The 19,804-nt window shown below is 45.5% G+C and overlaps 2 protein-coding genes across 2 annotated transcripts; both read right to left on the bottom strand.

The window, feature by feature from the left end:
* Positions 1–1,003: 1,003 nt before the first annotated feature.
* Positions 1,004–11,836, bottom strand: OGFR (opioid growth factor receptor). Its single transcript, XM_058850658.1, has 8 exons — positions 11,512–11,836; positions 7,935–7,979; positions 7,209–7,271; positions 6,833–6,917; positions 6,409–6,487; positions 5,905–5,971; positions 5,487–5,635; positions 1,004–4,668 (listed from the first exon to the last, which is right to left on the bottom strand). Exons 1-8 carry the CDS (start codon positions 11,722–11,724, stop codon positions 3,312–3,314), a joined length of 2,058 nt encoding a protein of 685 aa, XP_058706641.1. The 5' UTR covers positions 11,725–11,836; the 3' UTR covers positions 1,004–3,311.
* A 956-nt stretch (positions 11,837–12,792) lies between these two features.
* On the bottom strand, positions 12,793–17,794 carry MRGBP (MRG domain binding protein). Its single transcript, XM_058850784.1, has 5 exons — positions 17,403–17,794; positions 16,360–16,481; positions 15,723–15,804; positions 15,136–15,213; positions 12,793–14,099 (listed from the first exon to the last, which is right to left on the bottom strand). Exons 1-5 carry the CDS (start codon positions 17,623–17,625, stop codon positions 13,909–13,911), a joined length of 696 nt encoding a protein of 231 aa, XP_058706767.1. The 5' UTR covers positions 17,626–17,794; the 3' UTR covers positions 12,793–13,908.
* Positions 17,795–19,804: the final 2,010 nt, after the last annotated feature.

Raw genomic sequence — 19,804 nt, 5'->3', positions numbered from 1 at the left:
GCTTGGAAGTGGAGAGGAACAGTGGCCAGCTTCCTCAGGGCTGAAATGACACAGCTCATTTGGTTAGAAGAGAAGTGGAAAATCAAAGCTTAGCAACTGAAATACCTGATTTTAGCCTGACATCTTTACACCAGGAGGCTTGTAAGAGCACACAGTGCTTGTGTGTCCAGCTCCCCAGCAGCCAGTATTCCTACAGCTTTGGCAGAGGGACAAAGGACTCAGATTTACCAAGCTCCCACAAGATCCTGTGGAACAGGCAGTTGGGGACAGAAAGGGAATGTGTGTGTCTAAGTCTTCTGATGGCTTCAGAGTAACTGGAATCCTTTATTAGACACCCCAAAGAGGGAGAGCAGCTTTGCACAGCTTGTACCTCCTCATTCACACAGAGGCCAGCAGGAGGGAAGGCAAAGCAGACCCAAATTCCTCAGGCACACCTCCAGAGCAAGTCAGGGCTTTGGGGGGCAGGTGGAGCCTGCCCATGCTCAGCACAGGGAGGGCCCTGGGGTGTTCTCCTTCAAACCCATCCCATGGACCAAAAAGATTCCTGGTAACCCTCTCACCCCACTCCCACAGACAGCACAGCTGAGGGGACACGATGACTTAGAGGAATTGTTACAGAATAGACACCTCTGTTCTTGTGTCCTGAGGGAAAAAACCCTGAACTGAAGCTCCCACAGCCAGGCTGGGCTGGTACCCTACTGCAGGGCATGCTCAGAGTCCCGGTTTGCTCTGCAGAGCACCACACCACCTGTGGGAGAAGAGCTGCAAAAGCAATACCAAATATTCTGAAACATCCAGAGATCCTGTCCCTCAAAGTGCTCAAAGCCAGGCTGCATGTGTCTTTGAGCAACCTGGTCCAGGTAAGGTGTCCCTGCCATTGGCAGGGAGGTTGGACCAAGATAAACTCAGGTCCCTGCCAACCCAAACCAGTCTGTGATTCTATGAATTTCCAAGCACACCACTAAACAGGCAGCATGGGGAGGGGGGGGGGTCTTTTCCCCAAAAACATTCACTGGGCATGTTTTAGAGGTGAGGAAGACTGGGCATCACCTCCACATGGAAGCAGCAGCAGATGTGCCATGGGGAACCCAGCAGAGCACCCACTCACTGGAGGGCACCAAGCAACAGCTCATGATCCAGGAAGGAGGGTAAATACATGGTCATATCCTACCCTCAAATGAAAAAATGTAAGTGGAAACTGGTATGCATTAAAGTCATGCTTTAATAGGGGAATTAACATAACAGACTCTGTGATACAGCTCTGAGTGCTGGGAAACACTTTGTGAACTCACCACACACACCCACAGCCAAAACTAAACCTGGTAGGAGGGAAGGGGCTGGTCTGAGCACTCACTCCAGGCTGGGGCTCACAGTGAAATCCCATTAAACACAAAACCAAACCTCACCATAGCAAGATATAGGATCTATGCCCCAACTGAGCACATATTCACAATGAAAACTTCATTAAATAAGAAAATTACTATAAATCTGTACAAAAGCCACAATTAACAATTCTTAGGAATCCGTTAGGAAAGAATTATCACTCATCATCTTCAAGTATTTGTATCTGTAGTTAAGTGTATTCTTATTGGCTATTTAACTCCATCTGTTCTCAAGAAGAAAGAAGTATTTAAAAAACATTAAAGCCTTTTTTCAGTACGTATGTGACCCTGAACATCAGATGTTAAGCTTGCAGACTTTTATTTCCACACACATATGTGGCATGCTGGATCAGAATCTACAGTCTGGGAAGACAAATCACCCCTCAAATTCCTTGAAAGATAAAGCTTCTTAAGAGCTGTAGCAGAGAGGAAAAACACTGACACTGCACAAGCTGCTGTATCTGCTCTCTGACCATCTCCAACAGAAACCAAACAGCACCAAAGAACCTCAAAACCAACCCAAACAACCTGAGCAAACAGCAAGTTCAGACCTTTGGGCTGTTGGAAACAATTTTCTCTGCCTCATGAAACAGATCCTCTGTTGTAAATTTGTAGGAGTGAAGTTGCTAAACTGTTTTAATGCTCCTTCAGACTCGGTGGAGTATTGTGTAAGTGTGGCAGAACAGCTGAAAGGGAGGTCAGGAACACTGAGGCAGGCAAAGAGCTGGCAAGGTCTGAAAGTAAATTCTTGAGGGCTGGAAATAAACGAACCAGACAAGCATAGCCTCTCCAATTAACGTTTCAATTAACTGCCCCACAAAGCCCAGTGGTTTCTAGACATGCTGCACTGGAACATGCCCTGGCTGTCTGACATTAAAGGCAAAGCAACCCTGCCCTAAGTAGGAAAAAGGTTGGATCTGACACATCAAACATCATGCCATGGGCCTGCAGGAAAGAGCCTCCCCAGGCCACTGCAAATTACCAGCAAAAGCTGAAAAAATGCACTGGGAAGTATTTGTGCTGCTTTGGCAACTGAAAGATGAGGGCCTTTGAAACAGTCATGGACACAAAAATCTGTGGAAGACTAGAAAGGGTCTAGAAGTGGTGGGAAAATCTGGGGAAGAGCACTCTGAAGAGTTTTATGCAAAACCTGGAGCTTTTTCTCTTAGAAACCAGCAGGCAATTTGTAGTCTTAACTCTAACAAGAACTACAAAGCAACCTCTGTGGGGATAAAGAGAAATAATTACTCAGCACTTTGCACCTCAGAAAACAATCTCTACACAAAGGTTCATACTGGTCAGAGACACATTTTGGCTACAGTTTTTTATCCCAGTCTAAAGCCAAACCTACTTTCCTTACAGGAGGAGAGGCATCTATACTGACATCATGTGAAATCCATGTACTCATCTCTTTTAGAGAAATAGCACTTTTGCCAGGAAAATCTCCTGGTAAGGTACAGCCTTTCACAATAACAAACAGAGGTTACACAGCAGTAGAAAGGCCTGGCAAAGTAGGTCATGCTGTCTTACATTAAAAATTGTGTCTTTAACAAAAGTTAAATAATTCAAACAAGGAGACAGATCAGTTTTCCTCTTCTCTTTCAGCAGGGACATTACCAGAATCAAAGCAAAGTGCAAAAATCCCCGTTGCTCCAAGATAGCCCTGAACATCAGATAAAACCCAGGAACAGGACACGGCCTGTCCGTGAAGATGAGCAAATGAAGAGTTTTCCTCTTTAGGGTAACCAAGAGCTGGATCTCAGTGAGTTTACTAGAGATTATTAAAAAACCATGGAAGAGTGAAAGCAAGACAGGGGCGAGCTGGATCAATCCAGAGGAAGTTTATTCAGTTCTCCAAGCCACCAAAGCTGGCTCCCAGCAGACAGGGCAGTGCCATCTCCGCTGGCTCGGGCGCTCGCTGTGCTGCTCTCACTCTGCTGTTCCCTGCTCTCCACTATGTTCTGCTGCATCCTCAGAGCCTTCACCTTTTTCTGGTGGGACCTCAGCACTGCTTTCTTCAGGACAAGTGGGTGTCGTGCTCTGCTCATGACTCTCTGGAGCTTGCTTCTTTTCTGTGTCCTCTGCTTGTCCTTTTTCACCTGCCTTTTCCTGCTGTTCTAGCCCATCTAGTTCACTTTCACCCCCCTGCAGTTTGCTGTTGCAGTGGTGCTGATCACCCCCTGCTGAGTCTGGAGCTCCACTGGACTTCCAGCCATCCTTGCTTGGAGCAGTGCAGCCAGTCCTGGGGGGCTTGGCATCAGCCGGGGATCTCACAGCCCCATCACCTGCACCACCACCCTCCTTCTCACTTGGCACTTCCACATCTGCATTTTTCTCACTGGCATTTTCTTCTCCAGCCTCACCGTTTGCAGCAGGATTTGCCTTGGCATCAGAGGCTGAGGGCTCCATGCTCAGGTTTATGGCCAAGCTGACTGGTTTGTTTCTCAATGTTTTTTTATCAACTTTCCTGCGTTTCACAGCTGCATCTGTGGCCTCCGGCGCCGCCGGCTCTTTGGTGCTTGAATCTTCTTCCTTCAGTGCTTCCTGCTTCTCTTCTGCCTGGGAGACTGGGTCTGAGGAGGGGATCTCTGCATCAATTGCACACTCTCCCAGATTATGGGAAATGTTTTCAATATCAGCAGAGGTTTTCAATGATCCATCTCCTTTAGCATCTGCCAGATTTGCATTCAGTTTTCTCTTCTTGCTCTCCTTTGTGCAGTCATTCTCTGCTGTACCATGCACTTCTTCAGCTTCACTTTTTATATCCTTTTCCTCCAGCTGGGCAAATAAAGCTGCTTTCTTCTCTTCATCATCTCCTACCATCAAAACATGCTTGCTTATCTTCTTCACGTGTTCATCACTCATTTCAGGCTGCAACTTTGCAGCATCTCCAGCTTTCTGCTCCACCTCTGGAGACTGGTTCTGATCCTTCTCCAGAGAATCATCCTTTTGACACAGAGTGTCCTGTTTATCCTCAGGCCTTTGGTGCCGCTGTGGCTTGGCAGAGCGGGGTCTGTACTTCTGGAGTTTGTCACGAGGCCCCCACACAAAGCTGCTCTGAGGTTTGAAGTGTTGCCAAGCATAGTGGACAAGTTCTCTCCTCTTCTCTTTGCTTCTGACAGTGAACAAGAAGTAATCCAAGGCACTTCTCTTGACATTTGGTAATGTCTCCTCGACAAGAGTTTCTGTGAGGAAAAACTTCACCAAGTGCACTTGATAGTCTTCATATCCCATTTCCCCCAGGCACTTCAGGATGCGAGTAATCCTCAAATTGTTGTGGCTGAACCTGAAGGAAACAGGTAAACAAAGCTGTCAAGGGAAAGTCATACAAAGGGACCTGTCAAGGGAAAGTCACTGTGAACCTCTGGGGCATCTACAAAATGTTTTAGCATTTACTGTGAGCCATTAAAGGCTATTTGACAGTGGAAATGGGAGAACAGGTGGGCTTACTTTTAAAGCACCCACTGCTGCTGTTTGCCTTCAGCATCTCCTTCCTAACCCTCCCTGGGCTGATAGGATTCATCATCTCAGCTGCTTGGAAAGGTTTTGGTTTTCTGAATCAGCCACCAGTAGGTAAGAGCCACCATATTGGGGCAGACACAAAAGCTCTGCCCCTGACAGAGACCCTACAGGGGTAAGCCTGTAGTGTTTAGAACACAGGCATGAAAAGATGCTGCCAAAACCTCAGGACTTAAGTTAGACACAGCTGGTTTTTCCTTTATAATAGTTCACAGACTTTAGGTTGGTTTTAATTTTTGTGATTATGCCCACTCCTTTCAAGAGGTTAATACCACCAGGGAGGTTGTTACTTATTCCACAAAACCTGCAATAATACAAAAACAAACCATTTTCAGAGCACTTATCAAACAAGGACTCAAAGCATTTTACACACATTAGGGGTGCTTCACAAACAATCAGGGAACCATATGGAAAGACTTTTATTCTGTTAAGCTACAAAAGAGAAGTTAAAAATACTTTCACTAAATAACATTTATCAACAAAAGTCTCCATTCGTCAATGGCTGAGGATTTCCTAGGGATTGACATTTTCCCCTTAAAGAAGTGCCTGGCTGCAGTAATTGCTCAACAGCATCAACACATTCACCTGTTCAAGTTTTCAAATCGTTCATGCCAATTCTCTGCTCTCTCAAGTTCTCCAGTTTCTTCGTTGACCATATTGATTCCATAAAATCCCAGCATGAGCTTGTAAGCACGGATAAACCTGTCCATAACTTCTTTCGACTTCCTAAAGGCCTGAAAACAAGACACAACAATTATTAAAAGGTGCAACTCCCTAATTACCAGATTAAGTGGCACCTGAATTCTAAACAAGGGTTGATTGTATCACTAAGCATTTCATTTGCTGACACAAGACAGACAAATGCTTCACTGTGAGCTCTGTGCACACTAAAACCCAAGGAAAAAATGGAAAAAACCACTAGACTTCAAATAAAAGGTATTATGGGGAAATCCTAACACACTTCAGATCTCAAAGAAAAGAGACAAAAGTTTAAAAAAAATACCTTGATTTCTTGACAGGTGAGTGGCCTGGCATGCCAGTTCATCCCATGTTCACGCAAAGGGAACAGCCTGACAGGAAAGAAATTTTCAGGCCAGTTGAGCAAAGATGACATCCAACCCAAGTATCCAACTTGTTAAAACCAAAAAAGATTCCAAGATCTGTGATATCACAGGCATCTCTTGGAGAACTCCCATCCTTATGGACACAGAATTAGTTTTCTAGTAAATCCCTCCCATAAAAGCATTGTCTACACCAAAACCAAAAAGCTTTTTGTGGATCTTTCTCTTTGCCCTAACTTTGGGCACCAAGACCACGAATGACTGAGATATATTGCCACAGCTGCACTGGAAACCTGTGTTTTCAGGAGTTCCAGTGCTTTGCTACCTCAGGAATGCAACTTAATTAAAGTAATTCTGGGTCTTGTTGAAGATGAAATCAGGAACACAGATCCACCTGACACTTAAAGGAAGCACAATTAGAGAGGCACTGTGTTCATGCAATTTACCACTGTATGTAAGAATGGTTTTCTTCCAGCGTTTCATACTTGTCCCCCCAGCATGAAAGCAGAGTTTCAATAAACACACCTGCAAGGAAAAGGAAAAATATCAGGCAAGAAATAACACCAAATTAAAATTAAAGTTAGCCAGTCAGCCACTTCACACAGCTCACTACCCAGACTCAGATATTTACACACAGGCACTAGCCTCTCCACTATGACAACCAGCCAGAAAAATACCTTTGTTTTCTACCACTAGAGTATTAAGGAAAATTTTATAATGGACATTCTAGGTGGGTTTTTGTTTGGTTTGGGTGGTGGTTTTGGTTGGTAGTTTGGTTTAGCATTTTTATTGTTCCACATGTATGAAACTACTCTTTCATCAACCAGCTGCAGCAGATGGCATCAAACAGCCACCACACAATGTACTCACCGTGAGGCAGAAAAGCACTCTTATTTTTATAAAAGCGTAAGTTCCACATCTCTTCTTCCTCCTCATACTCTGGTTCTTTCAAATCCTGGAGACGAGAACAAGAAATGAACAAGCAGCAATCTTTTAACAGGCAGTAATCACTCCAACACTTCTCCTTGATTTTCCTCACATTCCCTACACATTTCAAGCTAAATCCTCAAAATGTGCTTCGGGAAGTAGCACCTTGTTTCTGATGCACCCACACGCATATCATCCCTTCCCCCTCACAAAGGAATCCTTGGAAGGTGCTGATCCTGTACATGCAAAGGCACCTCCCAAATCTGGGAAGTGCTCCTGAAGGCAGGAAGTGGTGAGGAGGAGCCCCAGGAGCACCTACTGGGTAATGGTTTCTGTATCTCTGCAGGTCCCTGGCCGCAGTCCAGTTGCGCCTCCCACTGCACTGAAGAGAAGAGACAGAGCAGAGATTCAGAATAAAATCGCCTTCTGCAAAATAAGATAAAGTGAAATAAAATAATGCCCTGACTGAATTCAGCACCTCCCACAGGTTCCCCCTGCATGTGCCCTGCACTCTACACTCCCAAAACCGGCCAGACTGGGGCTGCAGTCATTTCTCTGCACTCCTGATGACAACTGTAAACCAAGAGAAGATATCACTGTCTCCTGTAACCACAATACTTCTTTTTCCTTCTCATATTATTAATCAAGGTTTTTATGTTTTATGTATATCTTTTATCCCACTTGGCTTTGCCAATGGAAAAGATCAGAATGACCTGGAGATCCCAAATGTGAAAATGTAATTGTTTTTCCTTAACTCAAATGTTGTTTTAAAACAAGACATGTCTCTGAGTTGCTATAAACCTTAGTGAAGACAGAGGCTAGACTTTAAAATTGTAGAATTTAAGATGTAGAAATATCCCTTGAATTCAAGATTCTCATTCCCTGCAGACTTTGCTGAAATAAAAGTTTACTTCATCTTTGCTTTATGTTCAAGATTAGCCTTGCTGATTTAGACAGTGGAGAGCAATTGAGCCACATGGACTTCGAATCATAATCTTCATTATTACTCAACTTTCCATATAACCAAACTTTATGTCAAGCCTACCTGAAAACCCCTCCAAGAGAGCAGTGAGGAATTTGAGCTTTGATCCTGCAAATAAAAAGCATTTAGTTGGAACATTCTGAAATCAAACTTCACTAAGAAAACAAAAAATAGATACAAAATGAGAATGCCCACAGCAGTGACTCACAGGATCCCTATTAGTTGCCAAGTGACAGATTTACCTAGTTACAGCTGAATTCACTGTATTTTATGCATAATTCAAATTGCTACAGAGAAAAACCTGTGTTGCCACATGAATTGGCACCAGGTTCTCATTACAGATGTGCTAGATTCATTCCAAGTGTCACATTTAGACTGAATTCACAAAGAACAGCTTAATTTCCTTCTCTGAACTTCATGGAAATAGAGGTTGCAAGTATGACTTAGTTTAAATGCATTTTAACTGAAATATAAACAAATTCATTTACCCATTGGATTACCTCAACGATAAGGGATTTTGTTACACTTTGCAAGCAACACTGACAGGTTTAATCTTGCTGACTGCTGAACCATCTTACCTCAAACCATGACAGCATTTTACAGTGTTCTGTGAATTGAGAACCACCAAAGGAAACAAGACTGCTCATGAACAAAGGGCATCCAACGCACAGCACAGCCAGAGGGCTCAATGGCAGCTCACAGAGAGAACAGGGAAGCTGGAAATGGGGGTAAGATGTGCAGAGTCTTGCAAAACAAGCATTATAAGAAAATTAGAAGAAAGAAGCAGCAAAAACTCCCCCAAGTTACTTCCTAACCTCATTTGATATTTCTTAACACCACATGCACAAAGAGAAATAAAACCACTTTCTAACGAACACTGGTCATTAGTTCATTAATTATTAAGGCAGGAATTGGTCTACATTTGTAACACCTTGCTGGAATGAAGTCACCCTTTCAGTTGCCCTGATGACGGTTATGTGGCATTAATGACAATTTTGTCCCCAATTATCAAATAATCCCATAAACTCTTTACATCTAAGATTCTAAAGTACCATCCTTGAACACAGTCAGGTAGGACAGGAGAACAGCAGACTGGGTCCCACTTAGGAAGAGAACTGGACTGCTGAAGAGTCAGTGCAGATACAGAGACAGATGCAATGCCATGGTGTGAGGGACTGTAAAAGGCTTGTCCAGAAGGAAGCCAGATCCAGGGAAAAGGCAATCTGGAGCATGGCAATGAAGAGAGTAAGATGAGGAAGCAAAGAGAGCAAAACTCAGCTTCACTCCTCCAAGCAGGTGCTGTTTCTGGGTCTCTACAAACTTCCAACTTAAGGCCTTTCCTTCCAGGTGAGAAACACAAACCAAACAGAAAGGCTGAAACTTCCCTGTAGAAATCAAACACCTTTTTGTCTCACAGCAAAACTAAGTGGGTTTCACACTCCAAACCTGCATCACACCAGGCAGAACGTGCACTGCTGTGGGAAGAGCAAGGGAAGCAGAGGACATAGCCAGGAGAGGGTGACAGAAAGAGGATCTGGCTGAGAAATCAGCTGGAAAGCTGCTGTAACCAAAAGGGATGTAGATTGGAAATAAGGCACAGGAACAAGAAAAGTAAGACACCAGAAGAGTGATTGAAACCCTTTGTCGATGAAGATTTAGGAGAAGGCAGGACCATGGGGTTTTTTAATTAAAACAGCTGATCATGAACTCCAGGTGTTGCAGCAGTCTCAGAGAGAACTTCTTAAAATCAACACAACCCCCAAAGTTTTCAAAGCTCACTTGTAGAAGCTAAGGCACTGAGATGCAAAAAAGCTGGAAAGACACACCTGCAGGAACTTCAGGCTGTGAACAGAGACAAGAGTGAAATGCAGACAGAAGCAGAATTTTAAGTTTGTTTTGAAAGTGCATAGTGAAAATAACAATAAAAAACTCTAACCTCAGGACCAAAGAAAGATATTTGCTGCTTCAGGTGTAAAGAAAACCATCCAGGCTGAAGGGAGAAGAATGAGAATTAGTGTAAAATAAGCAGAAGTACAAACAAGTTTGGGAAATTGATCCATGCCTTTGGCTGCAAAGGCGTAAATGGCTAGGAGAAGATTTACTGCTGCTTCTTTGTGCATTCATTCCAGTGCCCTTACAATTTTTTGGGCACTGTCAGACAGAGGTGACTACACATTGATCACTGAAAGAAGAGCTCCTACTTAAAAATGAATAATATTCCAGGGGCAGTAAGTCTCAGAGACAACAACATCCTCCTTTGTAAGGCAAAGTTGGCAAAGTCCACTCACTTGAGTGAAAAAATGGTCCTTGTTTTTACAGTTGTCACCATCCAGAGCTGCTCTAAGGGAAAAAAAGAACCTGAAGAACAAACACATTCAAGCAGAATAATGGGAGTGTTCTGGAGTTATCAAAGCTTGTGAACTCCAGCCATGTACAAAAGAAAAGTTGATAGGATGCACTCAAACAGTGCAAAAAACTTCAAAGGAAATCTCTGCCTCTTTGCTTCAGAATTACAGCTATTCCATCCAAAATACCTTTGGCCTTTCCCAGATCTATGTGCACACGTTCTTCCTTCCAAAGTGTTTGTTCCTGTATTTTAATGCTTATTAAGCTTAATATTCAGCTCTTTTATAAAGATATTCATTAGAAAGCTTTATCTGCCTATTTGTAGTCTAAAGATAAGGATGAGCTGCTGAAATGAAGCTCGAAGTGCAGAAGTGGTTTCCTTTTCCTAGAAAGAGGAGGAGTTAAAGGACTGTAGGTGTGTTTCATCTGACACAGGAAGTACTGAAATGGAAAAAGTTGTATTTACCAAAGCAGTGCTGGAGAAGAAACTATTGACACCCAATGTCAAACTGAAAACCACTGATGCTATAAACAGAAACCTCAGATAAAGCTAACAAATTCCTCTTATTTCAAATAAATATTATTTTAAGGCACCAGACACAAGTGCTCGTGTTTTGCAGCACCTTGCTCAAAATTGCACATGTACCCTTCGTTTTTAAAACACACTATTTTTTGGTTTTTAAAGTTGCTCTACAGATACTCCCTAAGAAATAAAACATGTCTACAAGAAATAAAGAGCTACAGCTCATTTTTAACATTGAGCAGATGTTATGTAATGGATTTTTAGTGACGGCATGAAAGAGACTAGGGAAGGCCACCATACAAAGCTGAGGATATCAACCAAAAACTTAGAAGACCATCAAATCCAGTAGCCATCAGCAATGGCCAACAGGCAGGTGCCACACACAACACAGAACCTGTATTTATGGGATAAAGCACCCACATCATAGAGAATGCTGGGGAAAAACAAATTAAAACCCAGCTCATGGCAATGTAATGGATCTTGAGGAGTCACGAAGTGACAGCACCCCTTTAAGCCCCGCTCCTCCAGGGGGATTTGCTTCCTTAAAATGAGGGCAAATTCCGTGCTGAGGATCCCCCGAGGCCGCGGTGCCTCCCCCGGCGCCGAGCTGGCGGTTCCGCCGCCGAGCAGCGGCTCCGCACGGGAGAACGGGGAGGGAAGGCTCGGCAAGGGGCTCCGGCTGCGGGGCCCGGCCAGGCAGGGCTGGAAGGGGTCCCCTCAGGCCGTCCCGCCCCGCAGGCTCTGCTCTGTCCCCGTGTCCCCCACACGCACCTGGCTGTAGCGGCAGACCCGCGCCCGGCCCTGCCCCGGCTGCTCCCCCGCATCCTCCGGCTCCTCCGCCGCCGCTCCCTCCGGCTCGCCTCCGCCGCCATCCTCCTCCTCCTCGTCCTCCTCCTCCCCCTCCCAGGTGGAGTCGTACTTCCAGAGGTTCGCCTCGTCCTCCGCCTCGTCCTCCTCCGCCCTGAGCGCGAACCAGGCCGCCATGGGAGGGTGAAGAGAAAGGGAAAGCGAAAGGGACCGGGATGTGGCGGCGGGACCGCCCGCCCGCCCGCGCGCACAAAGCCGGGGCACGTGTGGGGGGGACCGGGGGACGGAAGCGCGGTCAGGCCCCGCCCCCTTCCTGCACCGCCGCGCCCCATTGGCCGCCGCCCGCGCGGGGCCTGCGCCCGCCCGCACCGCGCCCCCGGATCCGGCACCGCCCGCGGACCCCGCGCCGAGCGGAGCGAGCGGGCCCCGGACAGCAACGGGGAGCCGGGAACGGCATTCCCGGACAGCAACGGGGAGCCGGTGAACGGCATTCCCGGACAGCAAAGGGGACCCGGGAACGGCATTCCCTGCCCCGGACAGCAGAGGGGAGCCGGGAACGGCATTCCCGGACAGCAGCGGGGAGCCGGGAACGGCATTCCCTGCCCCGGACAGCAGCGGGGAGCCGGGAACGGCATTCCCGGACAGCAGAGGGGAGCCGGGAACGGCATTCCCGGACAGCAGCGGGGAGCCGGGAACGGCATTCCCGGACAGCAGAGGGGATCCGGGAGCGGCATTCCCTGCCCCGGACAGCAACGGGGAGCCGGGAACGGCATTCCCGGACAGCAACGGGGATCCGGGAGCGCATTCCCAAAGAACCAGCACTCTGGAAGCGAAGCGGGGCAAGGAGCGGCTGCACTGGGGGCAATCAGAGCGTTTACATTTGCCAATAAGCAAGTTCACATCCAGACAATTCCTAAATCTGCGTGGCTGGATTGACTGTGAAGTCCCCAAGTGGACGCTTCTTGCTGCGAGGTTGGTGCCGAGTTGGTTGCACCAGTACACACCATTGTCGACAGATCTCTGCTTCAAGCTATATAAACATTTCATTGGCAGAGCAAAAAATTTTGATTAAAATCCCATGGATGAGAAGGATTTGCCCATAGGGACATGAGACTTGAGAGTTACAAAATCTGCACTTTATGACCCAAAATCTATGTAGATCGTGAATAAGTAACCAACACTTCAATGCTAAATTACTTTCAAAGTTGGGCCAGATTTTAATCAAGTCACACAACAACTGCCATTTTAGTAAAATAAAAACAAGTCAAATTTATTCTTTGTATAAAACAAGAGAACCAAATTAGGCAGACAAGAACTTGACTATGTACCTAAGAATAAAACCAAAAAAAGACTCCTAGTGCCTCACCTTGAAGGCAATACTGAGAGATCAAGAAGTAGTTCTTCTTTTTATTAACTGATAGTTAATATAGTGAAACAAATTTAGTGCCCTTTCAGCCTGCTTCATTCACCATTTAACAGGTGTTCATTGTCTGCAATCCATCTTTTGACAACACAAAAATAATAACTTCATCAAATCTCAATGTTCTAGCATATAAAAGATAAGCATTACAATATCAGCAAGATTCTTCAGTCGTAGAACAAAATGAACATTTTGGAAAACCAATTTCATTCACATCTACTAAAACTGCTTTAGAAAAATAAATAATTAAGTACAAATGCCACTGTCATACACTACTGTATTACAAATGGATGAAGCAACACCTCCACGTTCATGCACAGCTCAGCTGATCCCTTATAAAACCATGTGTCATCATTTTATTTAGGACACGTAATAATTATTTGGGCTAGGGGCATTATAATTTTCACTTCACTTATGGCTGAAAAATCTTACATCAAAAAGGGTGAAATGAGGTTCCTCCAGCAAAGACAGTGACAGAATACTTAAAATGCATCCGCATTTTAAAGAATTTTAGTTTTACTGAACCAACAAATTGAGGCATTTGATACAAATGGAAGGGAAATGGCCAAACATTACCCACAGATGGCCTGTAATACTCACAGGCAGCAAAAGCAGAAAAAGCAATCCCACAGTTAAGAGAAATCACCTCTGCTTTTGATGGTCCGAGGCCCTGTGCCCCATGGGGCACTCTCCACGAGCTGTGCTGACACCGAGTGTGTTGCTGGTTTGAAATGCAGCCCTGGTGCTGTCACCCTCCCCTGTGCCAGCTCTGTCCCCACACCCCGGGAGGGCAGCTCCTCGCTGCTGCCCAGAGAACACCCCAGGATGCCAATGTGCGGATTCCTCAAGTACTGGCCAAAAGTTTATGTAGCGACTTTGTGCTGCTCCTTGTTTTTCCTGCTCCCTCCTCCCATCCCAGAGTTTGTCACTGCTCCTCAGCTCTACGTCCTGCGTCGTTTGGCGGCGCTGGGACTCGAGGGGTTGCTGTTGGCATTTAGAACCTTCTCGGTGACTCTGTTGCGCTTCCTCTTATCAGATCCTTCTTTGGATCCAGGATCTGATGTTGTTTTCTCTTTCTCTTTGCTGCTTGGCTTTTCAGTTGTTTTTCCTAAACTTCCAGAGGGCGCAAAAACTGAAACAGGACCAAAGTAATGATTCCAGATCAGAGTCATACACATAGGCAAACAAGAGTGATATCAAACTTCTTTATATTCCATAAAACTTCTCAAAACAATCGACTCTCAGCATACTTGTCCATCATTTAAGTCTTACTTTCAGTTCTAAAGGAAAAACCTCTGAGAAAGGCACATCTTGCTTTTATTATTTGCTTTAAAGACAGGCATATATTGTGACAGGCTAAAAATCAAACTCATTAAGTGGAATTAAACAGCACTTAATATTAAAATACTTAAAAGGAACACTTACAGAAACATAGGACCAATCTATGGAATTTATAATCAGCAGCAGTCATTACATTTGGTACCATAGATAATTTTAAAACTGAACATCCAAAAATCTAATATATTTTAAAATACATTTTAGATCTTTTATTACAGTCTTTAAACACCACTTATTCAGTGATATAAATATGATGAAATTATATAGTTAGCAGTTGGCTTGGTCTGTTAAGATAAATAGCAGGATCCCTACTGTTCACATTTGACTTGTTCTACAGCAAAGTGTTAGGAAAACAAGCCTTTTATTTAAAAGCAGCAAGATAATGAGAATAAAATAAACACTCTGCCCACCTTCCCATTTCAGCACGCAATTTTTACAATCTCTTTTGATTTATAGGCCCTATTTCCCCCATGACTACAAAGTTCCCCACACAGAGCATTAAAGTTCAAAAAAAATCAAACTCAGCTTTCTTCCAGAGATCCTCAGATTCCTTCACACTCCCAAGGGTTTGTCAAGTACATATTAAAGCAAAAAATCTCCAAAGCTATACAACTTTGTACAGATGATTTAGGAGCAAAGAAGAAATCTTTTCAATAAGCAGCTGCTTACTCTGTGCACTCTTAAATTAGTCAAGTTCTTAGCATGAGCACAGGTCAAGTCTGAGTACAAATCACAAAGTACACTGCATTTGTATTTACATTGTAACATTAATTTCTTAATTACAGTTGGTTTTTAATCTCGTATTACACAGTAGAGAGTTACAAAATTACCTTCTTCAGGACCTGCATGCGTTTCCATCTCTTCTTTTAAAATTTCCTCTTTCACTTCTTCTTCCATCATTACTTTTCCTACAGAAAGGATTGTTAGCAATGGTTAAATGGTTTTAAAGAACTATGTGGATTTTTTTCTGGATTAGTAGCCTCTGCATATTTGCATTTTGCAATATTCCATGCAACATTCTGCAGTATTTCAGTATCAAGAAATTATTATTGATACGACGAAGTGAAATGCTAAACAGGCAAAAGATATTGCAATGTCTTATCTGTACTAAGATTTTACGTCACTGAATTTTTAGTGTAAAGTTTAGTGTACCCAGTAATTGAGAAGCACCCCACTGAAGTTTAAAATGTCCCAGGAAGTCCTTTGGCAGGTGCTTGAACTTCCTAGTTCCTACTCTGGATAGCACACATCAGCTAAATTTCAAAATCCAGCTCTCACTGCTCAGCCTAAGATTTCTGTCAAACTCCTGCACATTTCCATTAGATTTGACAGTACATGCTTTTTTGGGGGAGTTTTGTTAAAGATTCTGAGATGAGATTAAAGCAACCAAGAATCAGAGACTGCAATCAGATCTCACCTTCTCTCACTTCTTGAATCATTTCATCAGGAAGAGCAAAATTCTTCTCTATATTAGGGAATGGAAGAATCTCAGATTCATGCTTGGAAAGAAAAGAAGGATCTCTGTGAGTGACTGGTAAAGACTTTAATTTGAATTTTGACATGCAATCTCAAGTTCTATTTTACATGCGGTTAGGAGCTAAATAAATTTTAACAAGACACTTCAGATGTTAGAGAATCAGGAGGCTTCTGATATCAAACTGATTACTGAGGTCAGGATACCTGAGATCGCAACTCTTGATCATTTGAGATGGTTTTTGGAACGAAAACACAGCAAATTCTTATGTAAACACATGGCAACTTTCTCATTTGACACATATGTATGTATCTAAACATTTTCTGGATCCGCATTTAGGCAACTTAATAAACAAAGTCAGAACAAGATATCAAAAAAACACTAAAAAACCCTCACAAGCCACTGGAGGTTTTAATATCTCCTATCTAGTCTACTTTTATTCAGGAAAAACCCCATCAGCTCACTGGAATGACACCTAATTTTAAGTACTATGAAAGGTATGACAGGCCCAGTGATTTTGGCGTGTCCAAACTTCTGAACTCCATGAAACCATGTGGCAGCACCAACCCTTTATACTCACAAGAGCCTGCATATCATACATGGTGCTCAGATGGTCCCAGATCACTTTGGATGAGATCTGCCGTCCGATATTCTGGCTGAATTTATCCCGGATACAAATCATGTGGAAATGGCGATTCACACCTGGGGGAAGAACCCAGTGCAATTAATGCTGCTAACAGTTTTATTTATGACGTTAAGAGATACAAAAAAAATTTAATTATTTATTTACTTATGAATTTAAAAAGCCATGTTATTACAAGGAATCCATACATTAGAGACAGCTGGTAGCTGGGCAGGCTGATCTTTCACCCTACATTGCAGGTGTTATTCTCTAGGGAGCTGTGGGTGCCCCTGTGGGTAATTCTAACACACAGCCAGAGCTTTTAGAGGGTCTGTGAGAAACACCCCGAGGAAAGGGCAGGGAATGCAGAGTCCAGTTCTGGAGACACAGAGCTCCTGGGTCCATTGAGGGCAACAGAGATGAAGGAACTGGAGCATCTCTCTGACAACGAAAAGCAGAGGGACCTGGGCCTGTTCAGTCTCCAGAAGAGATGTCTAAGAGGGGACCTAAGCAGTGTTCATGAGTAGGGGGTGCCAAGAGGATGGATCCAGGCTCCGCTCGTTCGTGCAGAGCAATAGGACACAAAGCAACGGGCACAAACTGATGCACAGGAAGCTCCACCTGAATACAAGGAAGAACTTCTTTACTGCGAGCACTGAACACACTGCCCAGAGAGACAGTGGAGTGTCCCTCACTGGCGATATTCCAGACCGGCCTGGCCACACTCCTGTGCCATGTGCTCTGGAATGACCCTGCCTAAGCAGACGGCCCCGCGGTGCCTGCGGCGAGAGCCGCTCTGTGATGCGGTGCAAGCGCAGGGCAGCCGCTCACACAGGCCCGGCCGGGCCCGGCGCTCTCTCCCACAGCCCCGCCGCAGCCCCGCGGCCCCGGCCCGGCTGCAGGGAGAGCGCGGGGCCCGCTGGAGCCGCCCGGGACCCCCCTCCCGGCCCCGCTCCCGGCCCCGGCCCCCGCCGCTCCCGCAGGCCGCGGCCCGCGCTCACCTACGGGCTTGTGGCCCAGCATGGCGTGGAACAGGCACACCTCCACCTCCGGGCTCCACACCACCGCCGCCTCCTCCGCCGGCGCGCCGGGCTCCGGGCCGGCCGCCGCCGCCGCCGCCGCGGCTGCAACAGCGGCAGCGACCGCCGCGGCCGCCCCGGGCCCGGCCGCGGGCAGCGGCGGCTTCTCCACGGCGGCGGCCGAGCCGCCCTCCGCCTCGCTCATCCCCGCCGCGCCGCGCCCGCAGCGGCTCCTGCCGGCCGGGAGCCGGGCACAGCCGGGCCCGGGGAGCCTCGCGGGGCCCCGCAGGTTCGGGGGGGTTCCTCTGAACGGGGCCGCTCCGCGCTCGCAGCGCCGGAGGCGGGAGCTGAGCAGGGGCCGAGGCCGCGGCACTGCCCGGGAACCGCCTCCTGGACTCCTGGGAAGAGCTTTAGGGACCACTGGGAAGCGCTTGGGGAACAGCTGGGAAAGCCTTAGAGCCCTCGGGAAATGCCTCGTGAGGCTCTGGGAGGGCGGGCGTGGTTCAGGGTCTCTTGGGGCGGTGGTGGAGGCAGCAGAACCCTGCCAGGCCCGCAATCCGCAGGGCTCTGCATTTTGGGATCCCTGGCACTGGGGTGGGACACAGTGGGGCTGAGGGCAGGCCCTGCTGCCCAGAAAGCCTCGGGCACCCCAGTGCTCGCCCTCTCGGTCTGTGAAGTCTTGGCCAGTTCAGTATTTGCCCTCATGGCCTGCGCTTGTCTGGCCCAAGCAGCTGCCACGGTAGAAGGACATCCCAAGCACTGCAACCCCCCGGACCGCTCCTCCTCATCACAACAGCATCGTTTTATATCAAATACCAACCTGGCAATGATGCTTAACAAATAGCTGTGCCTGGCTTGGTTACAAAATGCAGAACCCACCAGCTTTGCCCATCATTTAAGATGAAAAAAAAAAAAAATTGTTTGGAAAGAAAGTATGTATCATTCCCTTGGAGATAAGGGGTTTTTGCCTTGTTAGGTGTAATTAGACACACAGGCATGAAATAGGACTGCTGTTGCTTAGGTGATAGGGTTTTCCGATTGCTCACTCTGCACTTCAAGATTTAATCCATTTTGTGACATTAAAAGTATTTCAACAGCAAATAATGATCACATCATATGCAAGGAATGAGTGTTCTGTGTGAATAATAAAGCAGTGGGGGAAAGCACTCACAAGCAGAGACATTATTTTAATGCATATTATGCAAATAATAAAAAGCAGGAAGGGACAGATGCAGTTTTCTGAAATTGAACTTTCCGTATCTGTTCATACCCAGAGAGTTGACTCATATCGTTGTTTTGGACTTGATGTAATTAATACCCCAAGTAGGTTAATTTAACATTAAATAAACATTTTAAATGAGTTAAACCCAAAACCTCAGATGTGAAGCCTTGGGGAGTTTGGAAGTGTGAATCCTGGGTGTGGATGCCTGGCTACGATTCCTCTTCTCCAGTGGGGTTCAGTCTGGCCTCTTGGAATGGAAAGGATTCTGTGACTCCAGTCTGGCTTAGATGCTGTTGAAGTTCTCTAGGAACAGCTTTTTGTGAGAGCTCCAGAGTGAAAGAGATCTTGCTGGAACAACTTCTGTGCATCAAGACTACAGGAACCTCAGAAATATTCCTTCTGCCTGCTGTCACTGCTGTACCTGTGTCCTGGCTGTGCTGGACCTGCCTTCACACAGGCTTCACACTGATTTCCCCATTTTGAGCCAAAATTACCTATCAACAGGACTCAACTGATCTCAAACACGAGTCCTCACAGCCCTAAATCTCAGCTCTATTTAATCTCTCAGTGTTTATTTGATCTCTGCTGCTGCCTAGACTTCAGCTGCTACTGAAAGTGTTATGATTTCCTGTGATGGCTGCACAGCAGGAGGAAATGAGCTCCTGAACAACTAAATCTCTGTTTTCATACGTGTTTCTAGGCATAGAAAAACGAGGGGAGCAAGAAAAGCAAATAAATTTCAGAATATAAAAATTTTTCCCCTGTAGAACAGTTTTCAAAGTTTTGCAGGAATAACTTATTTTTAAGCCAGTGTGAGACACTGAGTTTCAGCACCCTCATCTGTCACATTATGCTCCTACTTAAAGACATCAAGAAGGAATAACTGTGTCAACTCAGACAGCAGTTTTTATGTCACTAAGTTCTGATGGCTAAAAAAAGTAACGTGTGAAACAGAATATGAAAAACCCTACGTCTACCTCTGAAAATACAACGGCATCTGAAAACAATTCAATACAGAACAATAATATTAATGCAACAGGAGCAGTATGTGCATAAACTGGCTGCTATTTTGTTTCAATCACGAATAATTACATTTCCCTGTGACTAAATTCCCTTGTCATGTTCAATGCCTCTAGGAAACATATGGGAGCCTATAATAATG

This window comes from Poecile atricapillus, chromosome 15 (genome assembly GCF_030490865.1).
Source record: "Poecile atricapillus isolate bPoeAtr1 chromosome 15, bPoeAtr1.hap1, whole genome shotgun sequence".
NCBI classification, from domain to species: Eukaryota; Metazoa; Chordata; class Aves; order Passeriformes; family Paridae; genus Poecile; species Poecile atricapillus.
Note: the sequence above shows the minus strand (reverse complement) of the source record. Positions and strands in the feature narration are given on the sequence as shown.

Excerpts from the sequence above, each read along its gene's own strand:
- MRGBP (XM_058850784.1), bottom strand. The coding sequence starts at position 17,625 with ATGAGCGAGGCGGAGGGCGGCTCGGCCGCCGCCGTGGAGAAGCCGCCG. Across the intron at positions 16,482-17,402 it reads GCTGGGCCACAAGCCCGTAG|GTGTGAATCGCCATTTCCAC; the intron begins GTGAGCGCGGGC and ends TTCTTCCCCCAG. Across the intron at positions 15,805-16,359 it reads TGTATGATATGCAGGCTCTT|CATGAATCTGAGATTCTTCC; the intron begins GTGAGTATAAAG and ends TTTCTTTCCAAG.
- OGFR (XM_058850658.1), bottom strand. The coding sequence starts at position 11,724 with ATGGCGGCCTGGTTCGCGCTCAGGGCGGAGGAGGACGAGGCGGAGGAC. Across the intron at positions 6,918-7,208 it reads GATACAGAAACCATTACCCA|GATTTGAAAGAACCAGAGTA; the intron begins GTAGGTGCTCCT and ends TCTCGTCTCCAG. Across the intron at positions 5,636-5,904 it reads TCACCTGTCAAGAAATCAAG|GCCTTTAGGAAGTCGAAAGA; the intron begins GTATTTTTTTTA and ends TCTTGTTTTCAG.